The 21,949-nt window shown below is 48.9% G+C and overlaps 1 protein-coding gene across 8 annotated transcripts in view; it reads right to left on the reverse strand.

Moving 5' to 3' along the window:
- Window positions 1–655: 655 nt before the first annotated feature.
- Window positions 656–21,949, reverse strand: part of LOC139788011 (excitatory amino acid transporter 4-like) — a 35,995-nt gene continuing 14,701 nt past the window's right edge. For 2 of the 8 annotated variants that reach the window (XM_071727488.1, XM_071727487.1), the window contains exons 4-14: window positions 21,323–21,418; window positions 19,858–19,967; window positions 16,867–17,115; window positions 15,862–15,999; window positions 14,912–15,116; window positions 14,034–14,076; window positions 13,160–13,488; window positions 10,691–10,924; window positions 9,505–9,699; window positions 8,992–9,126; window positions 5,002–5,413 (exon numbers count right to left, since the gene is read on the reverse strand). In XM_071727488.1, coding sequence (XP_071583589.1) covers window positions 5,215–5,413; window positions 8,992–9,126; window positions 9,505–9,699; window positions 10,691–10,924; window positions 13,160–13,488; window positions 14,034–14,076; window positions 14,912–15,116; window positions 15,862–15,999; window positions 16,867–17,080 — 1,692 coding nt within the window. In that variant the 5' untranslated portion in view covers window positions 17,081–17,115; window positions 19,858–19,967; window positions 21,323–21,418 and the 3' untranslated portion in view covers window positions 5,002–5,214. Of the gene's footprint in view, window positions 2,316–2,951; window positions 2,980–5,001; window positions 5,414–8,991; window positions 9,127–9,504; window positions 9,700–10,690; window positions 10,925–13,159; window positions 13,489–14,033; window positions 14,077–14,911; window positions 15,117–15,861; window positions 16,000–16,866; window positions 17,116–19,857; window positions 19,968–20,772; window positions 21,302–21,322; window positions 21,419–21,949 lie in introns of those variants that run through there. The other 6 variants (XM_071727491.1, XM_071727494.1, XM_071727493.1 and 3 more) reach the window with 6 other exon arrangements.

Raw genomic sequence — 21,949 nt, forward strand, 5'->3', positions numbered from 1 at the left:
GAACCACAGAATAATTGGGGTTGGAACCTCTAAAGCTCATCCAGCCCAACCCCCTGCAGGAATCAGGGACCCCCTCGCCAGGATCGGGGTGCTCAGAGCCTCCTCAAACCTCACCCTGAACATCTCCAGGGATGAGGCCTCAGCCACCTCCCCGGGCACCATGGTTCCACTGCCAGTTTGTTCAGCGTTGGAAAGAAGGTGAAACACCCACGGATAAACCTCAAGAATTTCTGCTAAAGTTGTTCTAAGGTTGTATCAATGCTTGCAGCCCCTTTTCCCTTTTTTTTTTTTTTTTTTTTTTGCGGGGGGTGCAGAGTAATTTTGTCCTTAGGTTTGTGGTCAGCCCAAACTGTTGAGCCCTGACACCTTTGTTTGTGGTGCATTTCCTAGATGGAAATAGGAGCTGTGTCCTGCATGGGAAGTAATCCTCCTGCAGCTTTGTCAGTTTATGGACCAGCAAAAGATGGCATTAAAAAAAAAAAAAAAAAAAAGCTTTAGGGAAAGGACTTGTAAAAATCTGAGTCTAATGTTTGGCCCATGACATAGGCACATGGAGAGAAGGAAGTGTGATGCTGGAAGTAATGGCCATAACTTTGTATGGTCATGGTCCTGAGGAGAAATCATAGAAAAAAACATCATGGAAAAGCATCGTGGAAAAAAATTCCCTTTATTTTTCAAATATGCAAACTATATTAACACTGAAACTCACAACATGAAGAAAAAGCCCTCAGGAATTAACAGAGTCAGAATGCTCTAAACACACTGTACAGCATGATTCCCACTTCCCTCTTTCTTCCTCAGGCAGAGCAAAAGGAGGACACACATTTCAGGGCAGTTTTTGCAGAGCTAGCTCCTGAAACAATGTACATGTATCACATACACATGGCCTGTCATCTGAAACTTCAAATTCTTCAGGGATTTTCTCAAAATGAATTTTGAAAAGATGTGTTCTAATCCATGTATGCATGAATTGATATAGCTCTGTTTCATCCCAAGTGTTGCCCATCTAATCATTAGGAATAAATCTGTTTGCAAATAGAAGAAACTCAGAAAGTTTCTGCAAGTAGAAGCAGCAATACTGCAGTAAAGATTGCACAAAATCTCAGTAAAATTAATTGATATTTCAGTTACCCAGTTTGGGAGGCTGAGTTAGTACAAGGTCAGCATTGGGTTGGGAAGGAGTACAAACACTTTGGTATCCTTGGCTGAGCTCTTAAATCCTATTTCTTTGCCAAGTTGGATGCTGTGGGGATGTGGATCCTTGAGATATGTGCAAGAAAGTGAAAGATAAAGTGGAGAATTTTCTGTATGATGGAGAAGCTCCTGTTTTGTCACTGGTAGGGACCAAACAAAACCAGCATGCACTGAGCTCCCTCCTGCTACACCTTGCTTTGGAAGACTCATTGCTGGAGTGAAGGAAAAAAGCCTCTGTTTTTTGAAGGGTGGGATTATTTGGGTAACTCAAGATGGGCATCAAAATGAAGCATGCAGCTAGACAGAGAGTTTAGTATTGCCTTTAGGAACAAAAAAACCCCACCTCTGTACATAAGTATGTTTGTGGGCATGTGCCCCTTTCATATTTAGGTGCAGAGGTGTGTGTATATATGTACATATATGCAAATCAATGCCAATTCTTTACTCTTCAGGTCCTGTAAACAGATAGATAATCCCAATCATAAACTGGTTCACAATGTGGGCAAACACCAGAGCTAAAACCTGCCAGCTGAATTCTGAAATTTCCCATGGGAGGCTGGTTTGCAGTATTTGAAAATGAGGCCTCTACTTGCTTGTGCTCCATTAATCCTGTCTTGAAAGCAGAAAAATCACAAATGGCAATGCTTGGGGGGCATGACTGTGGGAACATGGGAGGGTTGGGTTAGATGACCCCTTCCAACCCCAAACTTTCTCTGATTCTGTGATTCCATGATGGCAATGGAGTGTGGAGAGCCCCTCTCGTGGTATTTTTACATGTCTGCTAACAGCAACTGCAAACAGGTTAGACTCCTGCTGAGTTTTATGAAAGTACCATCAGGATCCTTCCAGATAGCTTTAAAAGTGATTGGGTTGGAAGGTCCCTTTGCAGTATCTCTAAACCAGGAAGCACGTGCATATATTATAAAGCCAGAAGGGACCCTTTTTATCATCAAGTTTGACTCTCTGTACAACCCAGGCCATGGGACTTCCCCAAATTGATTCCCATTTGAGTCCAGTCCAACATCATTTTCTTCCAGTTCATCCATCAGTTTGCCCTTTATATACAGGAAGTCTCTTCAGGATTTAAACTCAACGCTTTCTTGAAAAGTTGGACAAATAGTCTGGAAAAAAAAAAAAAAAAAAGAAAGAAAAAGAAGATACAGTTATACAGTTCAATGAGACAAATATACAATTTCTCTACTTAGGTAGCAATAACCAAGTGAACAAACACAGGGCAGGCTGCAGTTCTGCTTAAAATGCTGTAGGAATTACCAGGTATTATCACTGGAGTGGAGTCAATGCTATCATGCTGTTGTGAAAAAATAAAGCACTTTATTAGATCTCATAAGCAGCTCTGTTCTTTATGAAGGTTCAGCCTCATGGCAGCTGGGCTGGGTTCATGACAAGCTGGTGCTGTTCCAGCCCAACCCAGATACAAGCTAATGCAGTGGATCTTCAAACTCTTGGATTAAGATCCAGCCTTTAGATACAGCCATCTTATCAAAGTAAGAGTCTGACCCCACTAAGATTTAAGATAAGCTGAACAGACTTAAATTTGTGTATCAGGGACAGTTCTCCTGATCAGCTGGTGCACAGCATGCAGTTAAAGGATGGTAACTTGAGTCTAAAGTCGAAATCTTAATGTAGATGAAATATTCTTTAGTTGTATTGTGTCCAATTTTAGTTACTCCACTCTTAAGGAAGATGTGGAACAGGGAGGAGAAAGTCCAGAGGAGAGGAAGGTGAATGGTTATTACCTGTGAGGTTATACTGGGTCTGTTTAGTCTAGAAAGGAGAAGAGCAGACATTATAATAATATGCATACAAGATTAAAAAAAAAACTGCTGCAAAGAGGAGGATGGTCATTTGTTATCCTGCTCACTTGCCCTCTGCTAGAGCATCTCTCCTGTCAGAATAAGCAAAATCTGCCTCCTAATGTCAGGAAGCAGCCTGGGGCCAACTACTGCTACCTGGAGCTACAATACCCTTCTGTTCACCTTGCTGGGTTAGCCACTTCCATGTGAAAGAGATGCATTTGTCCATTTATCTCAGATTCCCAACAATCATGCAGCCCATAAAAGTAGAATTCTTTGCCTACAGGATGTGGAATGTGGCAGCACCAATAAATAATCCTGCAATTCATTGAAGGACCTAAAAGAGCCTCAGGACCTGGCTTTGGACATCTCAAGCAATATCTTTTTGGCAGCTTTCTGAGTCCTGGGGAGCTACCCATGAGCAGCTTGTGGTTGTGGTTGGCAAAGTGGACTCCAGGCAATGCCTTGGAGTTCTTCCTTCCAGAGATCCACTTGGGAGCACCTCTGAGTGCATGGATGGGGCTTCTGAATGGAAAGGATCAGTGTGGACAGGCAGGGCAGAGGGGTTCAAGTCATCTCCTGGGTTTGGAGTACTGAGCAGACCTCAAGTTGAAGCTGCCCAGTTGAAAGAGTTCAGCTGTACAAGAGTTCAGCTGTGTCTGAGCTTCACCATTTCTAAAGCAGGACAGCTACACCACAGTGGCCTCAAAACTGTGTCCTTTCCATCTTCTTGGTCGTGGCTACACATTCATTTTCTAGATGTTCACAGCCCTGCTGGCCCTGTTCACTGGAGTGGGAGAGAAGGGCTCTGTTCCTGGCCATGCCAGGGAAGGGGGGGAGACCATTAAGGAAGCAGATCCCTGCTTCTTGGTTCAGCCTCTGGGAGGTTTTTAGATGTTGTGTGGGCTCCTGCCCAAGTGTGTTAAACAGATGCTGAGCTCCAGTTGGTAGGAACTGAGACATTAATCCTTTATTTCTAAGTTTCAGGTCTGACCAGCTTGTACAAGAGCTGGGAAGTGATTGGGTGCTGCCTAGAAAAGATAAGGAGCTGTAAGAAGACAGAGATTTTGAATGTCATTTATTTAATGACATTCTGGAGCAATGGGACTGAAGGGAAGTAACTTCTGAAAACAGAAAAAGATGAGCAAGGGTACAGTTTTCTTTGGAATCTTAAGATGAGGGGTGAAACTCTTTTCTGAGCAAATCTGGGGTAGAAGGGAGTCATTCCTGGCATGGAGGGAGCACCCAAAAAAGTGCTCCCAAAAAAGTGCTACCAAGCTTCTCAGGCAGGCAGGCTGGTTGTAGACTTTGTATTTCCCCTCTGGTTCCCCCCCCAGGAGACAGCTTGTTAGTGAGAAATGCAGTTAACTGGTTTTTGGCAGAGCTTGGTTGAGGGAAGAGCTGTCTCAGAGGCTGCAGAATGGATATAATCAATCCTTTAATTGTTTGCTGTTTTCCCAATCCTTTAGCAGCTTCCACTAAGGAAAAGCCTATTGAACACTTCCTGTGCTACCAGCCAGCACACCCTGCCCCTGCTCTCTGGGGGTCCCACATTCCTGCTTTCCTCCAGTATCCATAGGCAGAAGGGCTGCCAGAGGAGGTATGAACAGAGATTCATCACCTGCAGATCTGGGCAAACACCAGGACTCAGAGCAAGGAGCACACTTTGCTTTCCAGAAACGCTCTTGCCAGAGAAAAGCTGAACAGGAGTGCTGGGGCTTTCCAGAGATCTCCAGCTGGCCAAAGCTAAAAGCTGCACAGGGCTGGGGGAAGCTTCCACACTTCACTGACCAAGGGAAAGCTTTGCAGCTGGATCCTGGAGGAGGCATCGTGGCAACATCTGGGGGCCAGTCCAGCGGTGGTGGTGGTGTCCTCAGCCTGCTTTGCCACTTAACTGGGATTATACTTGAGCTTAGAAATGAAAGAGCTCATTCATAAAGTCTTCCCTACTCAGGTCTAACTCTTGGACCCCGTAAGAATGACTAAATCAGGCTTTTTGTGGAATAAAACTTGCTTTGCAGTTTAATTTTCTCCTCTTTAATGCCAGTCAGAAAGAGACGGGGCAGAAAAGGATCAGGGAAAAATGGACGTGGCAAAGGGGGAGAAAAGTGTGGATCTTGGAGAGTGGGTCTTTCTGTGTCCTCCACTATGGACTCTTTCAAGTCTTGGGTTTTGACAGCATTAATCTGCACTCTGCTGCCCAAGTTCACAGTGCTGTCTCTCTCCTGGGCTGCCTGTGGGTCTCGTTCTGTGGGCAAACCGGGTGGGAGAGCTGCTCTTTCTCCTCTATCCCAGAATTACCAAGTTCGCAGTCCTGTGCATCCAGCTCGTGCCTGGAGAGATGCTCCACAATTCCAGCCCCCAGGGAATCTCCCAGGACATTGGTGGTCGTTCTGAGGCGGTCCCTGAAAGGCAGAGAAAAAAAATGAAATGCAGCTTCTTAGTAAGAGCTTAGGGTGTGGAGACTGCTTCAAGAAATATCTTCATATATTTTGTGTCACCATAATAACTGACTCTTCAACATTGACAAGAAAATTATTCCCAGTGAGGTTTCCCTGACTGGAAGCCCTGAGTGTGTCTTCACATTCCTGGTCCACTGCATTCTGTTTCTCACTGAAAAGTTCTGGACTTGCCACAGAATGAGGGAAACATTATTGTGGTTTCCTTTCCAAAGGGCTGCTAAGGTCTCAGCTGAGCCTCCCCACCTCTGTTACTCTTGAGTTGCATTTTGTTTTACAAAAAGTGCTGAAATTCTGATGCAAGCCTATGTCTCAGTGCTGCTGTGGAGATGGATTTAGCACAGAGAGTCTGCAGTAAAACAAGGCACCAGCTTGTGCAAAATGGCAAATCCAAAGCACCCTTTGCAATGAGATGTTCTCCACAATGACAACTCTAAGAGCTGAAACCATCACCATCCCAGCATCCCATCATATCCCTCAGTGATAACAACAAGTAAGACTTTTGGTCCCTGATTGAAACCAGGAGCAGTGGAGGTGTTGGGCAAGACTCAGCTGGCAGCGTGGCTGTGAGCAGCCTTGGACTTCTTGGGCTACAAACCAGCAATACAAGATACAGAAGAACAGAGGAAACACTGAGCATGCATCCCTGAGCCAGGATTTTGTTGTCTTTGAGAAGACTGGGAGAGCAAGGACTGTGCACAAATGTGTTCTTCAGTCAAGTTCCTAAGAGCACTGCTGGGAACTCACTTGTCCCAAGGTTTAAAAGGCAAAACCCAATGTAGCTGACTTGCTGCCCTCACCTGAAAACTCCTCAACCTTGCCCAGCCCAACCTCACCCCTCTGGCTGTATTTGGTAGAGCAGAACCATCACTCTGCAGTGTGAATTCACTCGTTATGGCACAACCTCCCCATCCCCTGCTGCTCTGGGGAGAGTTTCTGAGTGACCTTTAAGATAAAGCAAACTATGGACGTTCTTCTTTGTGCCCAGGCTGAGCTGAAATCACCTCTGATGGGCACTGAAGTGCATGGGCAGAGAGGGCAGTGAGGAAGAAGAGCTCCCAGCACCCACCAAGGTGGATACTGGTATGGAGGAATGCCACAGCCTTGCACTGGCATCAGGAGCATCTCTGACCATGGCTGTGTGATATGGGAGGAGGCTGATGTGCAGGTTTATGACCCAGCTCCAAGATGAAGTGATGGAGCCAGTAAGGTTAAGAAACATCAGGGAGAATGAGAGGGAAATTGATTACTGTCACCAAATGATCTCTCCAAAACCAGAAGAGGAGAGATCTCTCAGGGGATCCTCTCATAAGCAAGCTCCCAGCCCTTGAAAGCAGAAAATCACAAATGGCAATGCTTGGGGGGCATGACTGTGGGGACATGGGAGGGTTGGGTTAGATGATCCCTTCCAACCCCAAACTTTCTCTGATTCTGTGATTCCATGATGGCAATGGAGTGTGGAGAGCCCCTCTCCTGGTATTTTTACATGTCTGCTAACAGCAACTGCAAACAGGTTCAACTCCTGCTGAATTTTATGGAAGTACCATCAGGATCCTTCCAGATAGCTTTAAAAGTGATTGGGTTGGCCACAGGAGGATAGTAGCCCACAGGAGGAGGGGCAATGTGAACAGCTCACTGCTCCCCCCCAAAAAAAAAACCAGAGCAAGAGTGTTCCTGTAAGAAGTGCAGCACCTGCAGTGCCCTTGCAGAACAGGGCTGGGGCTCTGCAGGAGGATCTGGTTGTGGCAAGATCCAGGGCTCAAAAAAGCCAAAAGCACCACCAAGGCCAACTCCTGAGAACAGCCACCAAAACTGACACTGAGAAGACAACTCAAAGGGTCACTGTAGGAGGTGGGTGCCTGCAGAGGGGAGTGGGGGTGATGCAGGAGGATGTGCAGACCAAACCCAGCAAACAGGGAGCTCTGCTCTCACCCTGGTGCCCAGGTAAAGGGTGTTGGGGACAAACTGTCCACCCTTGGGAGTCCTTCAGCTTGTTACCCACTCCTGGTCCTTCAGGTGGGCAGTGAGGACGTAAGGATGAGAGGTGCACAATCAATTAAGAGACCTCAGGGCCTTGGGGCAAGTGGTGAAGGGATCAGGAGCTCAAGTTGTGTTCTCCTCCATCCCTCTGACATCAGCGATGGATGAAGGAACAAACAGGGAGAGCCAAAAGGTCAATTCCTGGCTCCAGGATTGGTGTTGTGGACATGGCTTTGGGTTCTAGGATCATGGCTAAGTGTGAGAGGCACCAGAGCCACGAGCAAATAATGGGATGCATTTGTCCCAGAGGGGATTCTGGGGCAGGAATTGGCAGGGCTCACTGATAGGGCTTTAAACTTGCTTTGAAGGGGGAAGAGGTTAATAATCTGGTGCTTGCCTGTAACAAAAAGTGGGGCAGCACAGCAGGGGCAGGGGGATGGAGTGGTACAGTAAGGGCTCTCAATTTGTTGCCCTGAGGCAAGCCAGGGAGGATGCACTGAGACACCCCAAAGGAATGAGGGGGAAGTCACCTAAAAGGTGACACAGCCACCCCAGCTCAAGTGCCTCTGTGCCAATGCACACAGCTTGGGCAACAAACAGGATGAATTAAGGGCCACTGTGCTGCTGGAAAGCTATGGCAGAGTGGCTGTTACTGGGACTTGGTGGGATGATTCCCATGACTGGAATGCAGGGATAGAGGGGTTCAAGCTCTTTAGGACAGGCAGGGGAGAAGGGGAGGAGGTGTTGCTCTCTACACCAGTGACCAACTGGAACTGATGGAGCTGCACTGGGGGAAGGAGGATGAACTGATTGAGTGATAGGGGTTAAGATTAAAGAGAAGAAGGGAGACTGTGATTTACAGCAGGGGTCTGCTACAGCCCCCCTGGCCAGCAGAGCCAAGCAGATGTGGCCCTCCATAGGCAGATAGAAGAGGCTCTGTGTTCACAGGCCCTGGTCCTTGTGGGTGATTTCAACCACCCTGACATCTGCTGGAGGAACACACAGCAAGGCATCAGCAATCCAGGATGTTCCTGTAACCCATGGATGAAAACTTCCTCCTCCAAATGGTAGAGGAATCAACAAGAAAAGATGCTATGCTGGACCTTGTTCTCTCCAACAGGGAAGGGCTGGTGACCAACGTGGGGCTCAGGGACAACCTTGCCTTCAGTGATCACAAAGCACTTGAATTTAAGATCCTCAGGGCATCCAGGAAGATTTATTCCAAGCTTACAACCCTGGACTTTAGGCATGCAGACTTTAATTGCTTCAGGGATCTGCTGACCAAAGTACTGTGGGACAAAGCCCCAGAGGGAAGGGGGGCCCAGGACAGCTGCTCAGTATTCAAGGATCACCTTTCCTGTGTCCAGGAGCAAAGTGAGTTACTGACAAAGCACACTGACAAAGAGGAAGGCAGGACAGGATGCTGGGAGAGCTGCCTGTGTGTTTTAAGCATCGTGTCCCAGGTTCCCAGGGACTGCTTGGAGCTGAGATGTTGGGAGAACAGACAAACTAAGCAGGGAGCAGAGAGCATGCAGAGGACTTACAGAAACCAGTCCACAGCAATGATCAGGGTGATGTCTTCAGTTGGCAGCCCCACAGATGTCAGCACTATGACCATGGTCACCAGCCCTGCCTGGGGGATCCCTGCAGCTCCAATGCTGGCAGCCGTGGCAGTGATGCTGGAGGGAAGAGGGAAGCAGAGGTGTCAGCAAAGGGAAGGAAGAGGCAGACACGTTTGCAAAAATGTCAGGAAACAGCTCAAACTCGTGGTCTCTAAAACAGCTTGGCAGGCAGCAGGATGGTGACACACGAGACATTAACACATCCCGACCAGCCTGCAGCTCCAGCTAAGGGACAGCCCAGACCTGGAGCTGTCAAAAAGTGGAGCCTTAAAGATGTGGCACCCAAATCATACGTGCTCCTACACCTGGAGGTGTGGCACACCCTTCCCTTCCATACTTCCTTTTCCTCGTTGTATCTTCTGAGCAGAACAAACTGCCCACACCTCAGAAAAGCCAACAAACCCCAAGCCCTTCCTGTAACTGTGCAAAAATCACCTTATTGTGATGATCTGCCCGAAGTCAAGTTCGTAGTTGTTGACCTGTGCAATGAAGATGGCTGCCAGGGCCTCATAGAGGGCAGTGCCATCCATGTTAATTGTAGCTCCCACGGGCAGAACAAACCTCGTGATGCGTCTGTCCACACCATTGTTCTCTTCCAGGCACCTGAAGGTGATGGGCAGAGTTGCTGAGCTGAAAGAGATGTACAAAACAACGTGAATTGGGTACATGCTGACTTGAGAAGAGAGACTAAACCTCTGCCTGGTTTATGACCTTACCCACCTGCTTTTTCACCCTGCCATGTGAGCCAGAGGCCAGAAGCTGCTAGGAGAAAGGACAGTCTAAGCAAGGCTTCCTCTGATAGGGTGCACGTTGCAGCTGCACATTCAGACAGGGCTTTCCTCAGGGGGCTGGGACAGGGGCTGTGTAGCCCTGAGGCTGATGATGCTGGTGTAACACCAAGAGAAGGTGATGCTGGAGGATTCAGGGTACATAGGACAAAGCCTGAAGACCAAAATTCCTTTTCCAGCTACTAAAAAAACCTTTGAGCCCTTTCTCACCCCCTCAGTGGACAAGACAAGAACGACCCCAGGTGAGAATCTGTCTTGCAGTGAAAGCAGAGACTGGCTTCTCAAAGAGAACCTGAGCAGGAAAAATGCAACGTGTTTAAGTGTGGGAATGCACGTGGGAGAGACTGACATGTGCTTGCCTGGAAATGAACACGGCAGGAAACATGGCACTGAGTGAAACAACAGCTAAACCTACAACCCCTTGCTGTGTCACTGACCAGTGGGTGTCCCTGCCTTGGCCCAGTCCTCCTTTGAGTTGGATGCCAGCCTGGGACATGGAAATGTGCAAATGTGTGTGAGTGCACGTGTGTGCCACGGATGTCCTGGGAAATAATGCCATTCAGAGGAAATTTTGATGTTTGCCCTCAGCTCAGCTCCAAGTAGTCACCCCCACGTTTGGTAAGGAGGAGGATGGGTTGTGCACTGCTGATTAGAGGTGGCCACATGATTAGGGACTGGGATTCCCCGCACAGGAGTGGGAATCATTCCGCTCTTAAATGAGCTCAGCTGGACCCGTGCTGGTGCCAGAACTTGGGAGATCACAGTGCTGCACTGAGAAGCAGCCTCAGAATTTCCACACCAGCCCCAACCCTGCCCCTGTGCAGCCATCATACCTTGAGGAGGTGCCCAGGGCTGTGATGAGTGCCTGCAGCAGCCCTGCAATGAACACCCAGGGGTTTCTGTGGGTGACGATGAAGTAGAGCAGTGGCAGGATGCAGAGAGCATGGATGAGGAGTCCAACAATGACAGTGAGTGTGTACATCCCCAGCTGGCCTCCCATGACTGCCAGGTCATCCATCTCCAGGATTTTGCCAGCAATTAAAAACATGATCCCAACTGGAGCATACCTGTGGCAGAAACACAAGGCCATTGCTCAGAACTCACACCCAGATTTTCACCCCTGCTTTAATGCAAATCCCCAGTCAGGCAGCACAGCAGAAGTGCTCCCTGAGCCTAATCATTGGATGCTGCTGCTGGTTTCTCTTCTGGAAACCTGGAAAGAGCTGGGACTCCTTCACCATCTGGAACCCCACCACCTCCTGGCACTGCCAGGGACCCCATCACTGGTGTGTGCACAGCTTGGGCACTGCTGGAAGTTTCCTTCTCCTTCTGGGTTTTCTACATGTTCCCACAACACTCCTTGTAGAAGTGAGAGGGGAGGTTGTGTAGAGTGTTCAGAGCCCCTTTCCTAACAGACCTTGGGCTGATTAATTTTTTTACTGACAGGCACAGGGAAGAGAAATGGGAACTGGGGACTAAAAGCAGCAGTCTCCCCCAGAACCCAAGGCTCTGGCTCCTCAGCCTTGCTATCTTCAGATGTTCATATTTCAGGAATAGGAACATCCAGGGAATGGGTATCTGGTGTAGCAAGGACTTGGCACACCAAGCCCTGTGAAAGCAGCCATGGCTTATATAAAACCTATTTTGGGGGTACTCTTCTTTCCATTTCTTTTTTTTATTTCCCCCCCCCCCCCCATAACAACGCCTCCCATGAGCAGCAGTGAGGCTCCACAGAAAGGAAGCCAGAACACAGACATGGAGAACATCATGGGCACCAAACTCAACGTGGACAAATAACTGGACCAAAGAAACTCCCAGCTCCATTGCCACACCTCTTAGGGTTTGGCTTCTCCAGCTCAAGAGCTCACATGCAATCCATGCACAAGGCTCATAGGTCCACATGCCAAATTCCAACCTAGCCTGGGAGGTTTGGAAAAGTTTCAGGAAAGGATTTCACAAATATTTCATTTCCTCTGACCTTCCTCTTAGAAGACAACTCTTGGCTGCAGCCACTGTCCATATCTCCCCAGGAAAAACAAGCTCCTGGGAGATGCTCTGCAACCTGTGGCTTCAGGAAGGAGTGCTGGGCTGCAGCTGACAGCCCTGCCTCCTTTTCCAGGATTTTGTAAGCCAGGAACCTGGCAGTTTGCTGAGTGTAACCCATGCTCCACCTGCCTGCCTTCAGTGTAAGGGGGACCTGGAGCAGGGATGTTGAAGGCTCCTTGGAATTGTCTGTGGGAGCAGCGTGCAGGTCTGCTGGTCCCACTGTCCTTGTCCTCTCCTTTCTGTGCCCTTGGGAAACTCCTCTGTTTTTTGGAAGGCAAGGCCCAAAGTTTTGGTTTATCCATGGGGGTGATATCCAGAGGGGCTGGGGCTCCCCAGTGCTCTGCTAGGAGCTCAGGGTAGTTTTTCCCCTTTGTGTCCTTCTTTGGGAGGCCTCTCCCCCTGCAACCAGGATGTTGCTCTGAGATAAAAGACTGTGACTAGAAGACCAGGGAATGGGAGCTGGAGTGATCTAAAATGGGTGTCTGGCTGACAAATCCTCTTCTTGTCAGACATTTTAATGTATTCTGCCAGTTTCACATCTCTCCTGCCTTGCAGTACCTACCACAAACTTCTATTTAGAACTAGAGCCTTCAGACCCTTACCTATATGGGTAAAGAGCTTAAAATAACAAGACTGAGTAAAATCTTGGTTTTTTTTTTTTACAAGGGCTGCCTTGCAGAGAAGACTTGTCCCAGCAATGCCTTACTTATCAGGCAGCCCTACACAGAAAGCAGCTGAGCTCCAGAGGAGTCAGGATCTGGGAGACCTCAGATTGAAGGGTGGTAACTTTGGAGTTGCCCAACTCAGGTCTCAGAGCTAATGCACACAGGTGCCACCCTGAGAAGCAGGGAAGGAGCAACAGCTCAGTGTGGTTTGTGGCCAAGTCAGCCTTGGCTGAACACAGCTGGAAGGAAAGCTTTTGGTGGGAAAGCCTCACACCCTACCCCTCTTGGTAAGGCTAAGAGATCTTCCACTCCAGCTCTCTGGTCTTCCAAGGATGTTTCCAGCAGCCTCAAGGAAAGCAAGTCCTGGTGTACCTGATATTTCTAAGGTAAAACAAAAACAAAAACAAACAAAAAACAAAAAAACAGGAAATGAAATGTGAACAAACATCCCGACTTTTCCCTCCAGCCTGACGGAGAGCTGTGCCCAGCTGCTTTCCCTGTGCGTGTCATCCTCAAAGCTACCCCACTCCTCATCAGGTCAGTGGAAACTGCACCTGGAGACCTCCTGCTCCAAATGGCCGTGCTCCTCACCAGATGATAATGGCCACCAGCCTCATGATGGCTTCGTTGAGGCAGTTAAAGAACTCCCGCAGGGCCCGTCCCTTCTGCTTCATGCTGCCGATCACCAAACCGAAGCACATGGAGAACACTACCAGCCCCAGAGCGTTCACCCCACTGGCTGAGCCCGGGATGGGAATGACTTCTTCAAAGGTCAGCACCTCGGAGATGGTCCCCAGGGCCTGGGTGACGTTCTCCAGGATGCCCGTGGAGTTCTCAGGCAGGGGGATCTGAGTGGCTGTCACGTTGCTGCTGTGGGTGACGGTTCTGGTGAAGACCCTGGTGCCGTACTGGGTCTTGTACTGGAAAGAGAGAGATGCTCAGATGGCCTCCCTGGCTCAGGGACTCAGGACAACGTGCTAGGCTCTCACATCCCTTCCCAAGGAAAGGAGAGTACTGCGAGGTACCACGCTGACCTGCATGGGAAGCTTGCTTTGCCTGCTCTCCTTAGCTTGGTCCTTTCATCAAAAAGTTCACGGAGTGGAAGGTCACAAGAGACCATCTCACATCCCCAGGGCTGAAGTACTCTGTGCTCTGCTAACACAGGGTGCTGCTTCCAAGGGCACTAGCACTGCAGATGAGAAAAATCCTTGCAGCAGCCTCTGCTTTCCCTTCCCTGCCAGTCAAAGACTGCTGAGATCACAGAAACCCTTCCTGACTCTCAGGGTGGGATGGGACAGAGACCATCAGAGCTTAAAAAGCTTGCCTGGGGGCTGCTGTAACACAGACTGATACCACTCAGACTTGGGGAAGGATAAAGCAATCACTGTGCCATCCCTCAGAGAATCAGGTGGGACCACAGGGTGCAAAGGGAGGTGAGAGGCTGGGGGGGATTTGGATTTCCTACCTGTTTGAAGCAGGCTTCTACCAGGTTGGGTGGGAACATATTCCTGCAGTAGATAAAACAAGGAAAGAGTTATTTGTCTGCAGAAGCCTGGGCTTCCTGGCCAACCCCTCTGTCCTGGAGCAGTGTTTCAGGTCACAGCAGCTCAGGCTACAGAGCAGATGGGCCCCATCTGAATGACAGGAGAGGGGAGCGTGCAGAGCTGGAGCCAGACACCTTCCTGCCTCTTTTCAGAATCCTGATGGATCTTTCCAGCCTCCAGGTTATTTTTCAGATATGTGGCAATAGACTACATGCACAGGGATGTGGGTCCATTGTAAAAGCATAATGAGATCCAACTGAACTTTAGAACAATACCAGATTACAAGCTGTAATACACTGTTTTGCCACAGCCTCATCTCTCAGCTGTCATTTAAGCTCTCTGTTCTCTTGTCTCTGTTCTCTTGTCTCTTGTTCTCTGTTCTCAGAACCATAGCTTCATATCCCATGAGCTGCTAGAGCTTTGCAATTCCCTGTGTCAGGTCACAGCAAGGAAGGGAGAGACCAGTACCTTGGGAACCACTTTGCCCGTTTCCTTGGGTAGGTAAAGATGGATATTTGGAGTAGCCTTCTCTGGGGGGATTTCTGAAGGACGTGCTGTCATTTACAGTTTTTATTATTTGTTTTGGTGAGCACTCCTTGGCTCCTTGCATTAATACCTCCAACACAACTCAATCTCAGAGTGGCAAAGCCAATTAGACTCAAAGTAGTCAGCTGGGCAAGACTCAGCCCTAAAACTCTTCCCCTAAAAGTGTCTGCCTACAGCTATGACACTTCAAAAAGACATTTTGTGGAGGAATGTAATCCCACTGACATGATGTGCAAGCACCTTGTTCACCTACCTCACCAGGTCCATGAAAGCATCTGTGGTCTGCACCTGCTCAATTCTGCCTTCTCGGTGAAGTTTGTCCTTGGATCCTTTCCCTGGGTGGATGATGATCACCATGAGGATGCCAATGAAGACTGCTATGATGGTGGTCACTGTGTAGTAGATGACAGCCCTCATCCCCATCTTCCCTGAGGCTCTGCCATCCAGTGAGGCCATTCCTGGGGAGTCAGACAGACAAGGTGAGAAGGTCAATTGCCTTCGGGGGAAGGGGGAAGTGCAAGGAAGATTCAAAGTGTGCAGGGCACATGCATGAACTGGGCAGGGATCTGGAGTCTCTATGAAGCAAAGCACACAAGGGGCAAACTTGAAGCTCTGAGGTGATGTTGATGTGGGAGAATGTGGCTTGTGGTTATAAAGAAGTAGAGTACCAGGGGGTTTAGGCTGCTTTTGGGAATATAGCAATTTTCTCCTAATAATCCCCTCCTGGTACATCCCTAATGGTGGGATGCTTCAGCAAGCAGAAAGCTTTGCAGTTCTTTCTGCTGCCTGAAAGCTTGGCTGTCTTCTACCAGGACCTGGATCACCACCTCTGCAGCTGGTGATCAACTCCACCTCATTGAGCTGACAGAAATTAACCTTCCCTAGGCTGGAGCAAACCTGAAGCTGACTCGGGTGACAAACTCGTGGACATTTGAGGTTAGATAGGACAGTGCTGAAGTGCTGGGCACTGGAAACCCTCCCTTGTGTCTTACCTCATTCTCAGAAAGCACAAAGCCTTCTGCTGCTCTTCCCAGTGCTGAGCCAGCAGAGCTATGGGTGTGCATCACTACCTTCAGCTCTGTCACTACCAGCCAAGCTCAGCCAAGCACCTCCAGCTTGGTCACAGGGGGAACTCCAACACCAGCTAAGGTCCCTCTTTGCTGGTTATTGCCTTGGCTGAAAGCAGCAGAAAGCATTTCTCACCTGTAATCAGGGAGGAGACAATGAGAGGAAGGACCAACATCTGGAGCATACGCATGAGGAGCTCCCCAGGGAAGGAGAAGTACTTGATCTGGCGATAGGTCAGCTGGTAGGGCCGGAGGGAAAAGGCCAGGATGATCCCTGTGGATCAGCAAGAGATGAGAATGGAAATGGGACAGTGCAATCCAGTGGTGTGTCCCTCAGTTCTGCACCATGGCTTTTCTCTTTCTCATCTCCTTTCAGCTCCTCCTCTCCCCAGAGGAGTAAATGCTCTTTCTTTTCTAAAAGGCTGTGATCCAGTTTTTACTGCAGGCTCTCTTTCTCCCTCTGACATATTTATATGCACAGCACCTCGTGCTTAAACCTCAGGTCTCCTTCTTGCTCTGTCTGCTGCTCCTCTGGGGTCTGTTCCCAGGAAGTTCATGAGCACAAGAATTCTGTGACCAGAGATACCATCTCCCAGCTTAACAGAGTTGTGACTACACAGTCCCCAGACTTTGCTCACCCACCTCCTAAAGTTGAGTTCAGCCAGTGAATTTGAGGTACATAGCCTAGATCAAAAGCTAGGGACACTCTACTATTTGCTGGGCAGACTTCATTTGTAATGTAGGACAGCCCTCAGCATCAGTTCTCCCTTCTGGTACTGTCAGGGCAAAACCAGAGGATAAATTGTGCACCTGTAGATGCAAAAGCCTCTCAACAAACCTGGATGATTTTTTTAGAAGGTCTGGAAGAGCTGGATCATCAAACCCTTTCTGTTATAGTCTGTCTCTAAGCTGCAGCCAGAAAAGATTGGCAAGATTCCCTCCCACACTCCCTCTGCAAGCTCTCTTGTCCTTACACACAAAGGAACTTTTGCTCCAGGTAACATTTTACTCCCAGCCCATCAGTTTCCTCTCCCCGGTGATCGCTGCGATCGCGGCAAATCGCTGCCAGAAAAGAAAATCTTCGTAGAACAAACAAACTTCACCCCAGATTTATAAACGGTGCCCGGCGTTGCCACCATACCTAGCAAGACTGCAGAGATGGTGAAGAGGACAAAAGCATTTCTCCTGAAGAAGCTCTTGGTGCCAGCAGCAGTGATGCTGTGCATCCTCTTCTTGGCGCGCGCCGCCCGTCTCTGCAGGGATTGCCGCAGGCGCTGGACACGGCCCTCGCCGTGGAGCCTCTTGGCTGCATCCTCGTTCAGGAAGAGGCTGTTGACGTGGCTCTGCTCCCCCATGGCTGCTCGGTCCCCAGGGCACAGCTCTGCCAAAGCTGGGGGAGCACGGGAGGAAAGCGTAAGCTGCGGCATCTGACTCCTTCCCTTCGTTTTTAGGTCGTTTCCCTGGGGCCCTGGGCAGGTTGGTTTGGAGGCAACTAATGAGCTCCTCTGCAAGGAGCAGATCCTGGGCAAAGGCACCTAAAGGGCTGCCAGGGTCATCAGGACCACTCGGGTGTGTCTGGAGAAGCTCTGTAGCACGTAACCTGCACTGAAGAGTGGCTTGTGGTGACCTGGGCAGCCAGAAAGGGCTCCACAGCAGCCCAGTCTTGTTCTTGGAAGTTCTGTCAGTTTGGGCAGGTGAGAGGTTTTATCACCTGGCAATAAAACCAATTAATGTCCACAAACTGTTCACAGAATCACAGAATGTTGAGGTTGGAAGAGACCTCCAGGCTCATCACTCCAACCTGTCACCAACACCACAACCAACACCATGGCCAGACGCCTTTTAAATGCCTCCAGGGATGGTGACTCCACCACTGTCCTGGGCCATTCCAGTGCCTGACAACCCCCTCAGGGAAAAAATATTTCCTAACATCAGCCTAACCCTCCCCTGGCACAGCTTCCATCCCTTCCCTAAGCTCCTAAACAAGGACCAGAGGAAATGTTCCAAAATGTTCCAAAATGTTCCAAACCAGACCAAGCAGCACTGGCTGTTTCTGCAGAAAGGAACAGAACCGCTTTGCCTTCTGGGGAACCTGAGGATAATGTCTTTTTGCTTTTCCTCTGACAGGACTTTCAAGTCATCTCTCTTGTCAAATTCCAGTGGTGAGGTTAACCTGCTCTCCTGTCTTTACAAATACTAAGACTGAGATCAAACCTACTTCAAAGAGGTAAATCTAGGACCAGTTCTGCTCCATTACCTACTGGCTACAAAGCCTGGAGCAGTCTCTTGTTCTCTAGCTGGTTTTTTTTCCCTCTGATTTCCAGATTACCCATCACAACAGGGATTACATTGCCTATGAACAGACACTGGGTGCCTGCCACATGGATAAATGACTGTTATGAACTGAAGGCTGCCCTGGAGAGAACTGCTTGGTGACACAAGATTGCAAAGCTGTTTCCAACAGACAGATGGAGCAAAACCCCCATTCTGCTGGAGGATTTGTTTGCACAGATGCCTTCCTGAGGTTCAGAGCAGTGAAGACACCTGAGGTGGCCCAGCCAAGTCCTGCTGAGCCCTCCCAACCTTTGGCTGCAGGAACCTTGTAGTGCTCCTGCTGTCACCCAAGCTTTTGGGTTAGCAGACAGCATCCTGTGGATTTTGATTCACTGATTCCAGCTTGATCACACATTCACTTCCTTATTACACCACCCTGCTTTTTATCTCTTTCTGGAATCAATTCACATCAGGCTGGGTGAAAACTTTGCTTGTCTGCTTCCTTTCCACTGTCAGAACTCCTACTGTTCACAGCTATGCGTGAGAGAAAGAAGATGTGAAGTACATATCCCTTCAGACCATTGAGTTTGTGCTTCCTGAATTCCTCCACAAGTTAAGGAACTCTGAATTCAATCCCCTGTGCCTGAAAACAGACCTCTATAATTTATTTAGCAGCCTCCCAGACAGGGCTGGACAAACAAAATTATTAGTTGCCAGGTTCCAACAAGCCAGGAATTTCACATATACTGTATCCTCCTGTCTTGCCAGCTGATGGCATCACTGGCCCTACAAGGAAGAGGACACCTCTTAGGCCTCATCCTTCTCCACCACAGCCTCACTGAGTAATCCCTTTTGTGGTCCATCTTCTTTTGTCTGCAGGATTTCCAGAAGTCTGTCCTAGAGCCTACTGCTTTTATGGTAAGAAAAGTGATTGTGTCCACTGCTAGTGGCTGGAGGGAGAGGAAGAGGAGAAGAGAAGAGAAGAGAAGAAGAAGAGAAGAGAAGAGAAGAGAAGAGAAGAGAAGAGAAGAGAAGAGAAGAGAAGAGAAGAGAAGAGAAGAGAAGAGAAGAGAAGAGAAGAGAAGAGAAGAAGAGGAGAAGACTTGCAGTTGGAGAGGCCCTACAGTGCTCATCTAGTCCAGCTGCCTGACCACTTCTGGACACCTTCCAGGAGCTCTGTGTCCTTCTGATGTTGGGGACTCCAGAACTGGACCCAGCACTCCAGGTGGGGTCTGACAAGAGCAGAGCAGAGGGGGGGAATCCCCTCCCTCAACTCCTGTCTGTGCTGCTGCTGATGCAGCCCAGGACCTGGTTGGATTTCTGGGCTGCAAACACACCCTGAGGGCTCATGTTGAGCTCCTGCTCCCCCACCACCCCCAAGTCCTTCTTCTCAGGGCTGCCCTCCATCCTTTCTCCTCCCAAGCTGTATCCATGCATGGGATTGTCTCTGTTTGGGTACAGAACCTTGCACTTGGGAAGTGAAGGGAAGGCTGTGAGGAATCCTCCCTGAGGAGGAAGGAGTGGCAGGAAGGAGCTGAGGTGGACTGACCCTAAGCCCCCACTGCCCATCCCCCTGTGCCACTGGGAGAGGGGATGGAAGGTCTCAGGAACAAAGGAATTTGGGCTGGGTTGTTAAGCTCTGGGTTTTTTCTATTTTCTCTTTGCCCCATTTTGATTTAACAAGTGGTAACTTGATTTTCTTCCCCAAGTCTATTTTGTTCGTGCCCAGAAGTACTGAGTGAAGCACTAACTCCTTTCTTGAGCCAGCAGGTTTTAGGTGGATTTCCTCCTCCTACCCATCCCGAGCCAGGAGAGAGGGGAGGGAGCTTTGTTCCCAGCTAAGCCAGGAGATACTCACAGCTCTGTGGGTCCCTGGATCTTCCTTTGTGCCCTTTTTGTAGACTGGGATAACTCTGTCTCACCTCCTCCCAGCAGGGATGCAGAGCAGGGACCAACCAGAGCAACCACCTAGAAAAGCAGAACCACCAAGGAAAGGTTCATCTCCCCAAAACTCTGTTTATTCCTCCCCAAACACTGACTCTTTATCAACCAACCCAGCACACCTTGGCCAGGTGAGGAGCTTCCTTACACACACAGAACCTTAGTGAGGTGAAAACAGCCACAGAGGTGGCTCTGAGATCCCCCATCACAGCCAGACCATGATGACCTGAGGAGATCTGTGTTCAAACCACAGAATCCTGGAATGATTTGGGCTTGGAAAAGACCTTTAGGACTGTCAAGTCCAAGTTCTAACCCAGCACTACCAAGTTCCCCACCACCCCATGCACCTCATCTCCCTCAGCACCATCTCCACAGCTTTTAAATCCTTCCAGGGGTGGGGATTCCACCTCTGCCCTGGGCAGCCTGGGCCAGGGCCTGACAAACCCTCTCAGGGAAGAAATTTTTCCTAAAGTCCAATTGAAACCTCCCCTGGCACAACTTCAAGCCATTTCCTCTTGTTCTGTTACTTGGGAGAATAGGTCAACACCCCCTTTGCTCCAACCTTTTTTTTTGGTAGTTGAGAGGAAGAAGGTGAAGGTCTCCCCTCAGCCTCCATTGCTCCAGACCAAACACCCCCAATTCCCTCTGTCCCTCCTTGTGCTCCAGACCCTTTCCCAGCTCTGGGTCAGTGCCCTTCCCTGGACAGACAGAATCACAGGATGTTTAGGATGGAAGAGACCTCCAAGCTCATCCAGTCCAACCTTTGACCAACACCACAATCAGCTACTAAAATTCCAGCATCCAAGCCAGGATCACAGAAACATGGACTCACCTGTCCTCTGAATTTGCCTTTCTTGGAGTTGGACCACACAGCAACAGCACCAATTCCCAGTCAGGGAGGTGGGAGCAGAACCCACGTGTAGAAAGGGACTCACCTGCTTTTTTTTTTTTTTTTTTTTTTTTTCTCCAGATGTCTCCCCAACCACATGCACCACAAAATGTACTTTTGTGCAAACCAAAGGAAAGTTATCTTTTGATAAGGGAAAGTTCAGGATTTGTTATTGGATCCCATGTTCCATCAGATGCTCGGGAGCCTCCTCCTTAGCACACAGAAGGAGCTCTGAGCAGAACTTGCTCCTGTGGTGTCCCCACCCTCTTGCTGACTTGCTCCCTTTCTCCATCTGCATATTTTGCAATACAGCATCCCCCTCCACAGCACATTCCCTCTGCATCACTGGCCTGAAATTGTGTAAATATTCTGTATTGCATCAGCTGGAAGTTCTTGGAGTGCTGTGGCAAATCATCAAAATACTCTTGCAGATGAACAGCCTGGCACTGGCTTTGCTTTTCCTTCCTGTGAGGAAGAAGGTGGCTTTGCTCACCTCCTTGTGAAGGGTCTATTCAGGACTGTTTCTCCAGGATCCACTCTGCCAGAAGCACTGATATATGAGACAGCATTTTTGGAGGTAACTTCAGGGCTAGAACCAGGAAACACAGGGTATTTTGCAATAAATTTTAGTGTTGCAAAACTAATGCCTAGTTCCTGGCAATGAGGTTTCTCATAAACAGTGGAATTTTGTCTATTTTAGAGACACCAGACAGATGATGGTGAAAGTAAAAAAACTGACTTTTGCACTATATTTTTCTGTCCTGCTCTTTGCAGATTTTTGTGTGGTTATTTTCCCATCTACACAGGGAGAAGATTTCCAGTATGGGGGTTGGAGGGTGATGGTGCTTAAGAACCTCCAAAGATTTAGGAAGCAGGAAAGGTCTGAATCAAGTGAGACACTTCTGTTTCAACTTATGAACCCCTCCTCTTTAAGCCTTGTCTCTGCTAAAGCAACCAACATCAGGAAGGCTGAAACCACCCAGTGTGCAGCACCTTCCCCTGAGCCTGTTTTAAAGACAGAAAGTAAGAAAATCGTGGGAAAAGGGAAAGAGAAGGGAGCCCCCAACTCCTCAGCAGGAGGGAGTTGGGCTCAGTGTGGCAGCACCAGGGCACATTTCCA

Source organism: Heliangelus exortis, chromosome 28, assembly GCF_036169615.1.
Source record: "Heliangelus exortis chromosome 28, bHelExo1.hap1, whole genome shotgun sequence".
NCBI lineage: Eukaryota > Metazoa > Chordata > Aves > Apodiformes > Trochilidae > Heliangelus > Heliangelus exortis.